General features: G+C 42.4%; 1 protein-coding gene across 2 annotated transcripts in view; it reads left to right on the top strand.

Annotated features, from left to right (window-relative positions):
- LOC124552739 (methylthioribose-1-phosphate isomerase) overlaps positions 1 to 17,849 on the top strand; it is an 81,817-nt gene that overhangs the window by 22,765 nt on the left and 41,203 nt on the right. For both annotated transcript variants that reach the window (XM_047127084.1, XM_047127085.1), the window contains exons 3-4: positions 707 to 921; positions 9,388 to 9,596. In XM_047127084.1, the coding sequence (XP_046983040.1) occupies positions 707 to 921; positions 9,388 to 9,596 (424 nt within the window). The remainder of the gene's footprint in view (positions 1 to 706; positions 922 to 9,387; positions 9,597 to 17,849) is intronic.

Here is a 17,849-nt window from a genome sequence, read left to right as displayed (position 1 = left end):
TTTTTAAGATACATGAAAATCACCACCTCAACTGCTGTTACAGTGGTGTGCAACTAAGAAGATGGCTGTGTGATGCGGGGAGAGGGATTTTTGAGTACTATGTGCCATCACTACAGTGCTCTCTGCCTCTGCCTCTGTCCTGTACCACACACTCGGACTGCTGCCGATTGTCGTAATGGCAATGCTGCATTAAACACCACACGGGGCCAGTGTTTCTTCTTCTGACTCTCCATAGAAAAGTTTATATTCTCGGTACTGTCGCTGTCACTTCTTAATGTAACACTTATAATGTTTATATTGTGTCACCCGTACTGAGTGCTACCGTAGCTAAGTATCCTCACTGTAGCTAAAATAACACAAAATTGACATTAAATTTTGTATGCGCACCCCAACTAGCGAGATACAGACTGACGCAGTTGAATGACACCGTCGGTTGGAGTATCACGCAATACTCCACTCCTGACGACTGCTCTTCGCCCCTCCTCGCATACGCACCACTAACGGCAGCCGAGGTGACGACTTGTGTACACCTTAAACTGTTGGCAACTGTGGCAACAGTGAGCAGAATGTGCGTAAAATTATTAGTTTTGTTTGTTTGCGGCTTTAGTTTCACCATTTGTAAATTGAGACAGTGGACTCAATTATTTTTAACTATGCTGTGCAACCGTATTTTCCTTTTTAAAGTGGTTTGGGTGAACCACTGCAGGTTTGTCGACGCTATCGAGGCGATGCTGGCTCGCGACATCTCGGACAACCGACGCATCGGCGAGCTGGGAGCACAGGCGGTGGTTTCGGCACAGGTGTGCGGGAGCTCGGACAAGCTGCGGGTGCTGACGCACTGCAACACGGGTTCGCTGGCCACTGCGGGCTACGGCACGGCCCTTGGCATCATCCGGGCGCTGCACGCCATAGGCAAGCTCGGTAGGGTAGCTCTCTCTCCAGTAGAAGTGTGAATTTGTGAAGGATGTGGAATAGTTCGTACAATCACTTTCATTATATTTGTGCTCTTTTTCTTAAACTGAGTGCACGATTGCTATAGTATTCGCGTGTACGAGATGCGGCACAACTAGAGCACTCGTTCACTGGATGAGATACAAATATAAAAAGAAATGATCTCTTGAACACAACATATGTAGTGTTTCCAGTCCAAATTTTTTTGATAAATTGAACACTACACCATTCTCTTTGATTTCTGAGTGTCCTATTTCTTTTAACTTCATGGAAATGATTTGAAGATGTGTCCTTACAAGGGAACCTCCCCATCGCACCCCCCTCAGATTTAGTTATAAGTTGGCACAGTGGATAGGCCTTGAAAAACTGAACACAGATCAATTTAGAAAACAGGAAGAAGTTGTGTAGAACTGTGAAAAAATAAGCAAAATATACAAACTGAGTAGTTCAAAGGAAGATAAGCAACAATAAGGACAATAGGAACGCAGGAGCGCCGTGGTCTCGTGGTAACGTGAGCAGCTGTGGAGTGAAAGGTCCTAGATTAAAATCTTCCATCGAGTGTAAATTTTAATTTTTTATTTTCAGTTTATGTGACAAACTCTTATGTTTTCATCACTTTTTTGGGAGTGATTATCACATCCACAAGAAAACCTAAGTCGGGCAAGGTAGAAGAATCTTTTTACCCATTCGCCAAGTGTACAAGTTAGGTGGGTCGACAACATATTCCTGTCATGTGACGCACATGCCGTCACCAGTGTCGTATAGAATATATCAGATGTGTTTTCCTGTGGAGGAATCGGTTGACCTATGACCTTACGATCAAATGTTTTCTGTTCCCATTGGAGAGGCACGTCCTTTCATCTACTAATCGCACGGTTTTGCAGTGCGGTCGCAAAACACAGACACTAAACTTATTACAGTGAACAGAGATGTCAATGAACGAACGGACAGATAATAACTATGCAAAAATAAAGTAAGTAAAATTTTCAGTTGAGGGAACACTTGAACCAAGGATCTCTCGTGCAGCAGCTGCTCACGCTACCGGGGGACCACGGCGCTTCTAAGCACACTTTTTCCATGATGTTGCTTATGTGGCCCATGGACTACTCAGTTTGTATATTTTGCTTATTTTTTCACAGTTCCACACAACTTCTTCCTGTTTTTTCAATTGATCTGTGTTCAGTTTATCAAGGCCTATCCACTGTGCCAACTTATAACTAAATCTGAGGGGGGTGCGATGGGGAGGTTCCCTTGTTAGTAAAATGAAAACATGGTAAGAATAAGCAACTCAACAGGTTGTCCTATTTCATCTGTGGGTTTGAATGCCCTGAACTTAATTTCTAATTTTCCTCAGCCTGTAATATGGGAAGAGCAGATTTCTGCTCACCACATAGAGGAACTATTGAGTCACACACAGGTGCAATGAAAAAGCTGCTAAAATATTCAGCTTTCATTTTAAGTCCTTCATCACAAGAAGAAAACTTGCGCACATTCACACGAGTACAACTTGCAGAAACACAGTCACTATCATCTCCAGGCACAGGGCCTCGTATGCGACTGCATCTGAGGGGGGCAGTGAACTGTGCTGTTGTGGGTAGTGGGGAAACAGAGGAGGTGAAACTTGAGAAGGGGGAGAGTTAGTGGGGTAGGGGTGGGGGAAGATGGTAGTACTGCATGTAGGATTGTGCAAGGATGTGGCAGGGGCAAGAGACAACTGGACCTCCCAATTACCGAGTGTGCCATCCCATTATGATGTGCTTCACTTTAGTAGGGCCTATGCCATCTGGATTCTTCAACTTACCCGAGCTTTTCTGAAATGCGTAGATTGGGACTCCCCTGCAATAATGTATCCTTGTTCTTGTAACCCCCCTGACCTCAGTCTCAGCTAGTCTCTATCATCCGTCTGTCTATCACTTTTCTGTTACCACTGTTTCTCTCCTCCCCCCCCCCCCCCCCCCCCTGCCACACACACACACACACACACACACACACACACACACACACACACACACACACAGTAGCCTTTCCGGTACCTACCACATCTCTCCCCATTCCCACTGGCAGCACTAGCATTTCCGCACATTCCTATCGTGCTGTCACTCCCCTCTCCCCATCCCTCTTCCATATCCCCACTATCCACCTCAGTGACATTTCTGCTCACCTCAGGCACGGTGGTAGCCAGGCCGTAGCATCCAGATATGACAGGGCTCTGATGTACTTGGTCTGATGGCTTATTTTCAATGTGCATGTCTGCAACGTGTTCCTCCCCTGTGGAGAGCAGAAAATCTCTCATTTTCATATTATTACTGATATGCATGCAACAGGATGTACTACCTAAATTGTTCCAAAACGGCACATGAAAATGGGGAGATCTGGGGCTCGTACTTTGGGTTCTGTTGCTGATGGAAAGGTGGGGATCAAGTGTTTTTGATACCCCTTGGGCAAGAGACCATTTGTATGTGCAGCAGAAGGATCCTCTTTGTGTCACTATTCTACAGTAAAAGTCAAAGTTGGTTCTTTTTCCACGTGGCCTGCAGTTGGCGTCTAAGGGTCTTAAGGAGGCACCATTAGCTCACAAACGGCTCCTTAGAAACCCTCAAAAAAATAATTTTTGTTACTATTTTTTTGTACCAAAACAGATCACTGATTTCGAGAGAGCTATGCGCAGGAAATGAGTAAAATCCTTGCAATATATTCCTAAGAGCCCAACGTTGAACAATCTTAGAAATTTTCTTGGTATCTCTTCCTGTTTCCAAGATAAAGCAGCTCGAAGTTACCCTACTTGTACATGTAAAATAAGGCGTTAGGCTAAAAATGTAGTTTATAAAGTAATATAGATCGGATAAATATCTTGTAAAATGTCTCTGTTGTTATCATAAGGGTTCTGGGAACCCCATGTTGTTGTACTGAAGCACATGTAAAACTTCTGTGCACGTAAAGTCTGCTGGTCAGATGTGTAAAATTAGTTCTGTGTTATTTGAATTTCACGTAGGTAAAATATCAAAATTTTACTGATCCATAAAGTTCTTTAGATATGAGTGACATGTGCTTCTGTGTCAGGGAAAAGAAGGGATAGCATAAAAGTGCCCCTATCTGAGCACCAAAAAGGCAAATATGCTCCTGTTTAAAAGACTCTGCCTGAAAAAGAGATACCAGCTGCCTCATTCTACCTTCCTCGGCACCTCTAAAAAAATTTCTCCCAACTTGTGGCATGCAAACGTGTGTGCTTCTTATGCTCAAAGAGGTGGAGACAGTGGCAGTGGGAAAGAGATCAAAAAGTAACAAATACCAGAAGGTAGTAGACAGTGGTTGTGGTATAGAAAGAGCGAAGGAGGCAGTGGCAGTATGAGAGAAAGAAAGAGAAACAGTGGCAGTGGAACATAGCTGACAGCGTTAGGAAAAGAGTGAGGTAGACAGTGCCAGTGGGAGAGGAATAAAGGGACAGAGAAAGTGGAAGCATGTGACAGCCAGTGGTAATGAGAGACAGAGAATATGAGAATGATGACAAGGAAAAGGGAGTCAGTGGCAGTGAGAGGAAACGGTACTAGTAGAACAGAACGAAGGAGACTGTGACAATGATAGTTGGAGAGCCACAAAGTTGTAGTGACAATGCGTTCGGCTGACTGACTGAGAGAGAATGGGCGAGTGGAAGTGAATGGTTATGAGCGACTTAGACAATGGACTAGTGGTTGTGAGTGAGTTACGGTTAGGGGAGTTTAGCTCATGTGAGTGAGAAGTGAGTTGCATGTTAGAAAGAGCACAAATATGTTCGCACGCCAAGATATTTGGGAAAAATTTTAAGGGCTCGGAGGAATGTAGAAAGAGGCAGCTGGTACCCCACTTTCCAGTCAGTCTTTTAAACAGGAGCATATTTGCCTCTTTTGTGCTACAATAGGAGCATTGTTCCACTGGTTACTTTATCTTTGACTCTCAATTGGTTTATTTCCCCATTCTGTTCCTCTTTTTCTTCCCAGAGGAAGGAACTAACAGCCCCAAAAATTAAGACAATTTTTGTAATTCTATATGGCTTGTGCATGTGGAGCTCCACAGCTTGTAGAAATTGTAAGAATGGCATATTATAAGATATAACTGTCCAACAAAATCTCCATTGTATTTTATTTCACAGGACTACGTTTGGACATTGCCCATCATCAGTACTATCTGTATTACACAAAGGCAATACAGTCTTACTTCTTACAAGGTACTTACAGTGCAGATTTTAGTGATTTATGCATATCATTTTTAAGTTCTTTGTTATTAAATTTGCCTTATATGTGATATTCTCCTTCATGATGTCCACCTGCTTAGCAGGGTGGTAACGTGCTTGCCTCCCGTGCAAGCGGGCCCGGGTTCGATTCCTGACCTTGTTGGAGATTTTCTTGTCTCGGGGACTGGGTGTTGTGTTGCTCTCGTCAGCATTTCATCGTCACCACCAGCGCGCCAGTCGCCCAGTGTGGCGTAAACTGAAATGTGACTTGTACTTGGTGGTCGAACTTCCCTGGATGAGGCCTCCCAGCCGATGATGCCATATGCTCATTTCATTCCCCTTCGTGATGTTCATGTAATCATACTGGTACTTGGTTGTATATAACAATGGAAAATCCAGGGCGGAACGTAACAATATTACGAGAAGGGTAGTTGCCATTCACCACATAGTGGAGACGCTGAGTCGCACGTAGGCACAGCAAAAATATTGTCAGAGTGTGAGCTTTTGGCCAACAAGGCCTTCATCGAAAACACACACACACACACACACACAGTCTCTAGCTGCTGAAGCCAGTCTGGCCAAGTGGCCAGAGACTGTGGTTTTGTGTGTGTGTGTGTGTGTGTGTGTGTGTGTGTGTGTGTGCGAGGTGTTTGGTGTTTATTTTCATCAAAGGCCTTATTGGCCAAAAGCCCACTTTCTGACAGTCTTTTTGTTACGCCTATCTGCAACTCATTATCTCTGCTATATGGTAAGAAGCAACTATCCTTTTCATAATATTGTTACTTTGACTGTATATAGACCTATGTAATCACAATATGGAATTTCTTACGAAATATATGCAGTTGTCATTGCCAGTTGGTGTACATGCAAAGATTGCTTTCAGTATACTTCATAGAACATATATAATACTAGGTCTGATATGTATTGTCTCTGTTAGCAGAAAAAAGAAATGTGTTTTTGCTGAGGTGTACTAGAAAAATTTTTGATGAATTTTTAGATTTTTCAGTTCATTTATAATAATGTCAGCATGTTTCGTTATATATTTGAAAATTTTTATTTCTTTCAAGATATTGAGTAAGTTGCCTTTTTCAGCAATATGTAAGACTGGTAGTCACTGTGTTGGCACTGGTTGCATGATTTTGTTATTTTGAAGTTGTACTAAATGAAGACAGTCTCGTGTCAGTTACATCCAGATGTTCTATAAATCTTGTCTTGAAATTTTGTCCTATGAACATTTTCCCACAGTTATCGCATTTTAACATATAAGTAACTGTAAAAATTTACACAGGAAAAACTGAATGAAATTTCAAATCACAATTTGAAGAACATATCTGTGTAAGTGGCATGAACCTCTCTTTGTTCAGTACACACTTAGAACAACAAACCACCCAACCACTGACACAATACAATGCCTGTCAGTCCTACATATTGCTGAAAAAAGATAGCTCACTAAATATTTTGGAAGAAAGAAAGAAATTTTTCGCATATACAACGAAACATGCCGACATCATATGTGCCTGTAGGCTTTCCCGGCGTAAACTATTGATGAAAATTTCTCGGGTCTCTATCCGGGTGGTAGCGCTGATATCTCGCGACGTTTTGGGAAGTGTCATACTACCCATCTTCGCCCGGGTGGTAGCATTGATATCTTTTCGCGATGTTTCGGGAAGATATCAATGCTACCACCTGGCTGGAGACCCAAGAAATCTTCATCCATGCTGATATTATTAAAACTAACTGCTCACTTAAAAAAAATTGAACATTTTGCTAGTATACTTAAGTGAAAACACATTTCTTTTTTCTGCTAACAGAGAGAATACACGTTAGAAGCAGCATTATACTGTATATATTCTATGATGTGTACCGAAAGTAATCTTTGCATGTACACCAATTGGCAATGACAACTGCATCTATTTTACAAAAAGAAAATCCATATGCTGGTTACATATATGTATATGTAAATCATGTAATCATGTGATTACATGAACGTTACAAAATATTGTCATCGGGATATGCCAGATATCGTCACCTGTAAAAAGATCTGAAAAACCATACGTGCATAAAATACAACAAAATGCACTGTAAGCAACTTAATGTTAGAAGTATGTGTGTTTTGTGTAATACAGATATTGCTTATGATGTGCAATGCATGAAACTAGTCTGGTGGAATGAAATACTACTATAAAGTAGCTTTTGTCGAATAATTAATCAATAAGATGACATATTTACAATTTTTTGTGTGTCTCTTGGCAGTACTAATAATTTCTCCCTTCGAAGTACACTTGGTCAGCCAATTTGTCTCATAATTTTATAGGCTTCTTAAGCAATTTTTCTCCTTGGTATTGTAACGACACTCTAAGAGGAGGCAAAATGTGAGGATAAGAGAGTATGTGTTATCCTCTTCAGAGGTGTTATGGTATTCCATAAAAACATTCTTAGCTAGACAACTCAGAAATATTTGCAATGGCAGTTCACAAACTTAACCTGGACCTATTTTAAAGTCCCTCTAATTGCTAACTTAACCCTCTCACTACATGCAGCACCTAAAGAGATGAACACATGACAAAAACGGTTTGTACTTGGGTAACTCTTGCTTAACTGTTGTATAAAAAGGTGTGCATTTATATTATTCTGCAGGTTCCATTTTCAATAAGCTTCAAATCCAAGTCATGGAAGAATCTGGGCAGTAAATAACAAATTTTCAGATCAAAGTTTGAAAATGTGTACATGTGGCATACTTTTTACTCTGATTCTGTAAAACAGTTCTTCCTAGTTATTTAGTTCAGGACATGATGCTGCATTGTAGTTCTGATTTTTTTTTTTTTTTTTCTATGATTTGTAATCTATGTCCTGCTACAGATAGTGACCCATTTCATAACTGAGTAATTGTCATATAGTTCCATGATATCTGAGAAATAAATAGGTATGGAAATAAAGATATGGCATAAAGAATAACTAGAATACAAAAATTATGGTGAAAGGAATGTAATTCAAAGTTTATTTGTGCAGTACTCTGTTTTCTAGATTAAAATGTTTGGTTGGAGTCACTAGATTGTGGTGCTCTGTTCTTTCATCAGCTTGAAGCATTTAATAAATGTATAGAAATTGCAGCACTTTATGCTAAAATTACAGTTATGCTCAGATTATATTGTATCTCATTGACTACATTGCCTAGGAATAAGTTACGTGAAAGGCAGTTGGGCTATTAATTTATCATTCAAATGTGTTTATGAAGACTTGAAAATTGACAGAAAAATAGTGTGCTGTATGTGTCTTGTATTTTTAGGGTTATCAGGAGAGGTTTGATTGTCCCACAGTTCGGTGTAACTTCAACTTAAAAGTCCCACTTGGATGCAAAAAGAAAATAATACTATATAGTTGGATGTAAAACAAAAATAATGTTACATGGGCGTATGTGTAAAGCATAAATATCTAAAAACAAAGATGATATGACTTACCGAATGAAAGTGCTGGCAGGTCGACAGACACACAAACAAACACAAACATACACACAAAATTCAAGCTTTCGCAACAAACTGTTGCCTCATCAGGAAAGAGGGAAGGAGAGGGAAAGACGAAAGGATGTGGGTTTTAAGGGAGAGGGTAAGGAGTCATTCCAATCCCGGGAGTGGAAAGACTTACCTTAGGGGGAAAAAAGGACGGGTATACACTCGCGCACACACACATATCCATCCACACATATACAGACACAAGCAGACATATTTAAATATGTCTGCTTGTGCAGACATATTTAAATATGTCTGCTTGTGTCTGTATATGTGTGGATGGATATGTGTGTGTGCGCGAGTGTATACCCGTCCTTTTTTCCCCCTAAGGTAAGTCTTTCCGCTCCCGGTATTGGAATGACTCCTTACCCTCTCCCTTAAAACCCACATCCTTTCGTCTTTCCCTCTCCTTCCCTCTTTCCTGATGAGGCAACAGTTTGTTGCGAAAGCTTGAATTTTGTGTGTATGTTTGTGTTTGTGTGTGTCTGTCGACCTGCCAGCACTTTCATTTGGTAAGTCACATCGTCTTTGTTTTTAGATATATATTGCCTACGTGGAATGTTTCCCTCTATTATAACCATATGTATAAAGCATAATTTAGATACAAGTTTTGAATAACTGCTTATCATATTCAACAGTCAGCTGAGTTGGCTAACAAGAAATGCAGTTGATCTACATCGACTGAGGATATATTTTACATTGTTTCTCTTGTTTCCCCAACAGACCACGTATACTGCACCGAAACTCGCCCATACAACCAGGGTGCCCGCCTCACCGCATATGAACTCGTACATGAGCAGATCCCGGCGACGTTGGTGTGTGACAGCATGGTTGCCGCTCTGATGAAGGTGCGTTCCATCTCGGCTGTCGTCGTGGGCGCCGACCGTGTGGCTGCCAACGGTGACACTGCCAACAAAATTGGTACATACCAGGTGAGAGATAGTGTGGGTTATGGGGACTGTGTGTTCATTGGCAGTTCAAGCAACAAAAAAGTTACTCACTGAATGCACCAAGTATTAGGCTGGTACATTAGTTTGTATGGTTTTGTTTTGTGTTTTGTGTGTTGGTATCTCAGTTGGTATGGGCCTATTTATCGATTGTCATTTTTTATTTGTAATTGACTATTGCTATTTGAGTTTACATATAGCCATTCTATCATTTGGTGATAGATAGTAGTGGAACTGTGAACACTAGAAATCAGAACATTCCTACGTATTCTTCTGTTTGAGCTCAATAGAGGGGTGACAGCAGTGGAGACAGCCAGAATCATTGTATGGGGATAATGCCGTTGCACAGAGCATGGCAAGAAAATGGTTTTCTCATTTTAAGGATGATTGTTTTAACCTTAGTGACTCTCCACGTTCAGGAAGACCTTCGAGATTTGATGGAGATAGTTTAAATGCGTTAATCCACTGTGATACGCGGCAGTGTATTTTAGAACTGGCAAATGTGGTCGACTGTGATCACTCTACCATTATGTGACATTTACAGGGAGTGGGGAAGGTTCAAAAATCTGGTTTACGGGTACAGCATGCTTTAAGCCAAAAATCACAAAAATAAGCATGTAGCCATGTATATGTCTCCGCTTACTCATCGTCAGTTGGCTCGTGAACAACACCATCCATTCCTATCTTGCATCGTTTCTTTTGAATATGTTGCCATTTCTGGGGTTACGGATACCGTGAGACGAGAGAACACAACTGTTTTTATCGAAATGCGTATCTGATTACATTCTACTGATGCGAGAATACTACAGTGTGTCTTGTTTCCGAACATACCATCTGCCCCGCCACTCTCTCATTGGCACCTTAGAGCCAGCAGCTGACACACCTCCTTTCATTCTTCATACGTCGCGATGAGTGTGAACGACAGTGCAGCACTAACCACGTAGGTACGCCACTGGGCCGTATTGAGACTTTTACAGTCTCCTGCAGAAATGAATATTATTATTGAGTATTTGTCCAATTTTAGTGTTATTTCTACAATGAATGGATTCCTACAAACTGCATTTTAAACATGGTTTGATGTTCCTAAAAAGCCAAAGTATGCAGTATAGATTCCCACGGTTGGTAGTATGTAATTTGCTGTCCACTCACTACTTCCTTCCCCGCACTCATCGTATAGTTGGACTCACGAACGACGTTAGTCGAATTTAGGCTTGCTCTACGCACCTACGTCACGTATGCTCCGACAGCTGACGAGCTTTCAGTATGTTCTGAGTGCTGTGCTGTGAATGGTATAGCTAATGCGAGCATTAAATGTGGTCGTAGCGAATTGTTTAGTGACTTTCGATTCCACTGGTTGCGAGTTGTGTTAAGTGATCCGTTCTTCAAAGGCGAGCGAGAGACATAATGTGCAGGATGTACGCTTTCTTCGAGCAGAAAGCTTGCGCATGCGCTTACCGCAGCTGTCGCTCGGTATTATCACAGTGCAGTCCCCATCCGTGCCTCGACACAGGCGAACCGCCATTGTCTGTAGATCAGACTATAGTTCTCAGCTAAACTTCTTGTAGTTCTGTGCCTAAGCAGCTTTGAAACGCTGACTGCAGTGTCTTTAAGGGTGCAAGTCCTATGTAATAACAGCACTTAATCCATAAATAAAAGCTTGCATCACGATTCAGTGCAATTCTTGAATTTCTGCTCCATCCCGCGATTAGTGACATGTATTGGTACTGTTACCACAACGGATCTTGTCGCTGTAATTTATTCTCGTGAAAACAGTTACAGTCAGTTTATATCATTTGTTAGACATTTCAGTGTGGATTAATTTTACTTCTTGTTTCATCTGAGTGTCACCGTCCTGTTCTCGAGCTTATTAAACACTGGTAAGATTTTTACCCTGTATTCTAATACATAAACAGCAATTGAATTTCTTGTTTGCAATCCATTTAGTAATTCATTACAGTCTTTCCAGTTTCTCGTAATCAAATAAAATATCAATCTGAGTTCAGAATCAAATAGTGTTTTTTGAAGGACAACATTTCCACATTTGAATGTTACCTTTACTTAATTGGCAGCATTAATGTTTGTTCACGATATCCACACATGTATGAAAACTTTTATTGCGAAAGTGTTCAAATATAACAAGAGTGTGTAAGATGATAGAATTTAGTGCTGTCACTGGAGTCAATTTGAAGTGAGAGACCAGTGAATCGATATTGTGTCTATATATGGAAGAATACTGCATGCACAATTAAACTCGACACTTTATTTCTAAAGACACATTGGCGTACATTCAACACAGTGAAAGAAAGGGGGGGAAAAAGAATCTTCAATTAAGCACAATCCGTATTAAGCAAACAGTCTCTATCAACAACCGAGCAAAATTAAAAAAGTACGAAGTGAAGAAAAGTTCTCTTCGCAGAACATCTGCACCTCAGCAAAGAACAGTCAACGGGCAGTGCTCCTCGCATCTGATTTTTTTCCAATTGGCTAGCTGTTAGGAGTGAGCCGATTGTGACCTCCTGCAGTCTCTACGCAGCCACCCACTGGAGAATGGGGCACCATCTTCTGTGTCGTCCGTATACTTCACTGGAAAGTGCTCCACTGCAACCAGAACGCGTTTCCCGAGCAGGCGTTGTCACCGGGGGCTCTGTAGGTGGCCGCACTGCAACAGTCGAGGGACGGAGCTCGGTAGGGCAGGGGTGGATACCGGCAAGTTGTTCTGGCTCGACACGGTTCGTAGAGACGGCGTTTCATATCCCACTGGCCGTGATCTCGAATGTTTTTTAACCTCTGGTGACAACTTGATGTGGGCCTGCGTACAGAGGTGTTAATATTGGCTGCACTCTGTCCCTGCGTAGCACCACATGTGTACATCTGCTTAATTCCTTATGTGGGGATGCTGCCCCTGGGTGGCTTTGTGGGATTCTCTCTCTTAGGTTGCGAGTGAAATGCAGTGAGTCTGTTCTATCTTTTGGTACGGCACTTGAATCGACAAACTCGCCCGGTAGCCGTAAGGTTTCACCGTACACTGCACGAGCCGGTGACGTGTTCAGGTCTGGCTTGCACTTTGTCCGAAGCTCCGGCAGAAGTAGTATCGAGGCTGATGTCCAGTTGGGTTCGTGGCAGATTACAGCCACCTTATGTAACAGTGCAACCCTGCTATTACTGGGAGGATGGTAGTCGCAATAGAATGATGAACTGCCCCGTAGAAGTTGCTCATTTTGGGATTTGATTTGTTGCCCATTGTACATATTTATGTGGAGCAGCATCCAAAACATTCAACCCACTGTGACATAGATAGGGCCACTAGAGTTACGATGGAGATTTTATCAACTGGAATCACCTCTGGCCAATGTGTAAATCTGTCCACGACTGTTAGTAAGTAACATTGCCCTTCAGGGGGGGGGGGGGGGGGGAGGGGGGGGGGGGGGAATGGTCTGACCGTGTCAGAGGGAGAGTGAGTGTGTGTGTGTGTGTGTGTGTGTGTGTGTGTGTGTGTGTGTGTGTGTAAATCTTACTGTTGTGTTGGGGAAGCTGCGTACTGGTGAGTGTGCATACGCTGACACTGTACACATGCGGACCAACTGTCGGAATTTCATCTCCTCTCCAGGTTAGATGTAAAGGCTGCAGACTGATTTCACCTTCACCTTAACTCCAGGGTGGCACAGGCTATGCATAGTTTCAAATACTTGTCTGTGGAGCGATGCTGGCACAAACGGGCTGGTTTTGCCCCGAGATACGTCACGATAAAAATCTGAGGCTGGAAGTTCGTGCTTGAGCTGTAAGTATGATGCAGCATCACCCGGACAATCACGAAGCTCGGTGTCGGATTCTTGGCCTTTGGCCATTTGTATCGAGTCGACTGCCCGTGTAACGGCGCAAATTCGGTGTCACTTGCGTACGTTTGAACTGACGCACTAGCGAACCGATATAGTGTCCGTGTATGGAAGAAGACTGCGCGCACAATTAAATTCGATACTGTTTCTGATGACCTGTAGTGTGGCGTATATATGACATAGTAAAAGGAAAAAAAATATTATTCAATTAAGCAGTCAGTATTAACCGTACAGTCTCTGTCAACAACAGAGTAAAACTAAGAAGCTAAGAAAAATTCATTGCACGAATTGTCTGCATCTCAGCAAATAGCAAATAATTGCCCAGTGCTTCTTGTCCAGCTGACGTTTCACAATCAGCTGATCGCTAGCTGTCAGGTGCGAGCTGATCGTGACCTCCCACAGTTTCTACAGTGCTATTTCCTCCCGTGTTTCACAAATTTGTGCATTTTTTATGCAGAGCAATAGATTGTTGTTGTTGCTAGTTCATAGTTTCTCACGTATATCTTGCACTAGCACCACACGAGTCGAATATCACGTTTGTTCGTGCAACATCGATGTTGTATCGAGCAGATCGACATTTTGAGAAATCTTGACCCTCTTCGAACGTGAGTTTTATTTGTCTAGTCCTGCCTTTCCGAATTCTTCAAAATAAGTCAGCACCTGACCTCAAGAGGCAAAACTCCATTTGTAAATGTAATATGACCACTATATGTAAAAATGTTAACCTCTGCACTAAAAGTTTAATCTGCAAATGTAAGATGACCCTGTATTTTTTAATGACGAATTTGGGAACAAACCTCATCTTATAATTGAGTAAATACAGATCGTAGCACAAAACTTCCGTAATGCTGGAGTTTAACAATTTCTAATCTGAAATAGAACCCCATTAGGTAGATTCTATAGTTCGCTGAATTTTTAAAAGCGTCTTCAGCGGGAGAGAGATAGAGATCAATAATTGCAATAAGCAGCCACTGATATGTGCTGGTTTGAGAGGGGCTCTTCAAAATTTGAAAATGTCACTTCTTCAACATGTGAAACTGTCACACCAGTTTTATGTGATAATAAGCATACCTAAAACTAGCTCAAATTTTGAAACGCTAAAACAGTCTTTTATATGATTACTACAACAGTCATGTATCTGAAGTCCCATTGTGTTGGTAAGCAAGTGGCAAAATAAGGCTGTTAAAATCAGATAACACAAGAGACATAAACAGAAATGAAATCCCTAATGAGGCAGCAAATTTACTTACAATGGGGGGAGAGGAGATGACACTATGTCTCTGCTTAATCCAGAATTTTGAAAACTTACGTTTCATGCACTCTTAGTACTCTCACTTCTTTCTATCCCTTATGCCCTTGTTCTCCTAATAGTAATCAAAAATCTGATCAAGTTTCCTGAATTTTCTTCCTTCGCTGTTGTATCAAAAGAAGAAAAAAAAAAAAGGAAAAAAAAATGTCTAGACTTTTATAGATTTACAATAATGATGTAGGCAGAAGCAGTGAATTAAAATTTATAACCAGCAGCGGGATTCAAAACTGGATCTTCTGCTTACTAGGTAAATAATCCATCCGCTTCACCGCACTGGTACTGCGGCAACCACAGCTGCACAGAATACCCTAGTTAGTAAATCTCCATCACTGATATAAATTCCAGCTCACACCTCAGCCCACTGCTGTTCCCTATCCAAACTTGCACCAGTATCGCAGAGGTTCTCCAGCATGAGAATAGCTCCTTAGCTATGATCAGAATGAGGTTAATCCCATCTGTTCTTCAGGTGTAGGTGATACAGTGCACAGTTTGATCAGAAAACGAAAACTATGTATTTTTGTACTGAGAAATCGTTAACTGATATCAATGTAGTTTCTTTTTATCACAGAAAATGAGCACAGTTTAAAGGCTTGAGTAACTTGAAAACACTCATAGATTGTAATTTGAATACTATCCTTTGGCGACGAATTTATTTATTTATTTTATCTATTTTTTTTTTTTTTTTTAAAGTTGCCTAAATGCAGTTCATTACTTGCCCACACAACTTCAGTTTATCAGTATTTCTGTTCAACCCCCCCCCCCCCTCCCCCCTACCCCCGCTCCAGTTTCTTTCACCCATAAGAAAGATCCAGGGAATATGGGTGGGGAAGTATACCCCAGATTGCAGGACAACAAGACACAGCGAATCCATTGCCCAGCTGTGGCCTTCTTACACCTGGCCTTTTTCTTTCTTTCTTTCCTTCTTCTCCCTCCTCTGACACCAATAAAAAAAGAAAAACCCAACAGCAGTGCTCTGATGAATTTCATGTGTGGCCCACCAAGAATTCCTCTCCCGTGCAAAACTTCTCAAACCGGAGTAGCACTTGCACTCAACATTGGATATATCCAGGTCTCCGTCTGTCTCAACTGTTTTTACCCTCTATATCTTTTATCCTCTGCAACTCCCTCTAGTACTATTGAAGTTACGCCTTAGTGTCTTAATATATGTCTTATCATCCATCCCTTCTTCTTGTTAGTGATTTCCACATGTTCCTCTGCGTGCCAATTCTGTGGAGAACTATTTTGTTTCTCATCTTGGGAGGTCACATAATTCAGAACATCCTTCTATAGCACCACATCTCAAACACAGTAAAGGTGGAAGACTACACTCATTTCTTACACTTTTTGTAATCCAAGCACTTCATTCACGGTGTTCCATTCTTATTTTTCCTCTCTCGGTTCTTGTATGTACTCTATATTATAAGTCTTTGCCTGTGGCTTAAACCTATTTTCCCGAGAATTTTGAACATCTTGCTCCATTTTACATTGTCAGATGCTTATTCTAGTTTGCCAAATCCTCTAAATGTGTATTGATTTTTCGTAAGTGTTTATTAAGATATGAAAAATTTCACATGCCCAGCTCTACATAGGGCATTTTTCTGATGTGGCGTATGCGTACTTCGGCACCACGTTTTATTTTAACTGATTTAAGTTTTTATACAAACAGTGGAAAGTCTAGGTCGGAATATCGACAGTATTACGAAAAGGTCAGATTGCTGCTCAACGTAAAGAGACGCGTTGCAGACGGGAAATGCTTCCTTCAGAAAAGAAAAATGCACACACATTGACACGAGCAAGCACGCTTCACACACAGGATCTCCGTCTCCGAATGTCCGCAGTGCGCGGTCGTGCATTAGCGTTCTCGCTTCCCGCGCCCGGGTTCCCGGGTTCGATTCCCGGCGGGGTCAGGGATTTTCTCTGCCTCGTGATGACTGGGTGTTGTGTGCTGTCCTGAGGTTAGTTAGGTTTAAGTAGTTCTAAGTTCTAGGGGACTGATGACCATAGATGTCAAGTTCCATAGTGCTCAGAGCCATCCATCTCCGGCCACTCCGATCGGGCTTCTACAGAAACACGTCAAATGGGAGCAGCAATCTGGAGTGTAGTGGGGAAGGGGAGGGGATAGCAGGATACGGATGGGGGAAGAAGAATTGGCACTGCAAGGTGGTGCCTGCAGGGACTAGAGGTGGCAGGACACGGCTTGTGCAGCATCGGGAGGCTGTTGGGGCGGGAAAGCAGGCATTGGCGGGGGGGCATAAAGGAAAGGAGAGGAGATAGGAGCAGGGAAGGGGAAAGACAGGAGAGTGGCACACAGTGGGGGTGAGGATGTGAATAGGGAGGTGGTGACGGGACAGAGGCAGTGACAACTGTGGGGACAGTAGGTTACTGTCAGTTGAGGCCAGGATGACTTTGGAAGCGGAGAATGTGAACTCCCATTGCACAGTTCAGAAAAGCTGGTGGTGGAGGGGAGGCTCCAGATGCCCCAGGCTGTGAGGCAGCCACTGATATCGAGCACATTACGTACGGCTTCGTGTTGTGCCACAGGGTGGTCCACTTTGCTCTCCGCCACCGTTTGGCGGCGGTTGTCCGTACTGGCGGACAGCCGGTCGGTAGTCATACCGATACAGAAAGCTGAGCGACGGTTGCAGCAGAGCCGGTACTCGATATGGCTGCTTTCGCAGGTGGCCCGGCATCTGATGGGGTAGGGCGAGCCTGAGACGGGACTGGAATAGGAACTGCGACGTGGTGGATTGGGCACGTTTTGCACCTGAGTCTTCCGTAGGGATTGGAAGTGATACAGGGAGGGACAAGGATGTTGTGATGGTCGGTCGGATTACTCGCCGACACTTAAGTAGGGTTGGGAATGATCTCGGGTACAGTGTCTCTAATTTCAGATAACAGATAATCAAACCCCTTACAATTCCTCGTAGTCTCGTTTTGACTGGTACGGGAATGCAGAGTAAAACTGTGAGCATTAAATGATAAATGTAGGAGGCTATGGTATAAGGATTTAGACAGTGTGACATGTGGAAGTTTGAGTCTGTCCAGGAGGCGTGCACCGATAACCGAAGTGGTTGAGGTGACCGTTCATGGTAAGTG

Source organism: Schistocerca americana, chromosome 10 (genome assembly GCF_021461395.2).
Source record: "Schistocerca americana isolate TAMUIC-IGC-003095 chromosome 10, iqSchAmer2.1, whole genome shotgun sequence".
NCBI classification, from domain to species: domain Eukaryota; kingdom Metazoa; phylum Arthropoda; class Insecta; order Orthoptera; family Acrididae; genus Schistocerca; species Schistocerca americana.
This window is presented reverse-complemented; position numbering and strand designations above follow the sequence as displayed.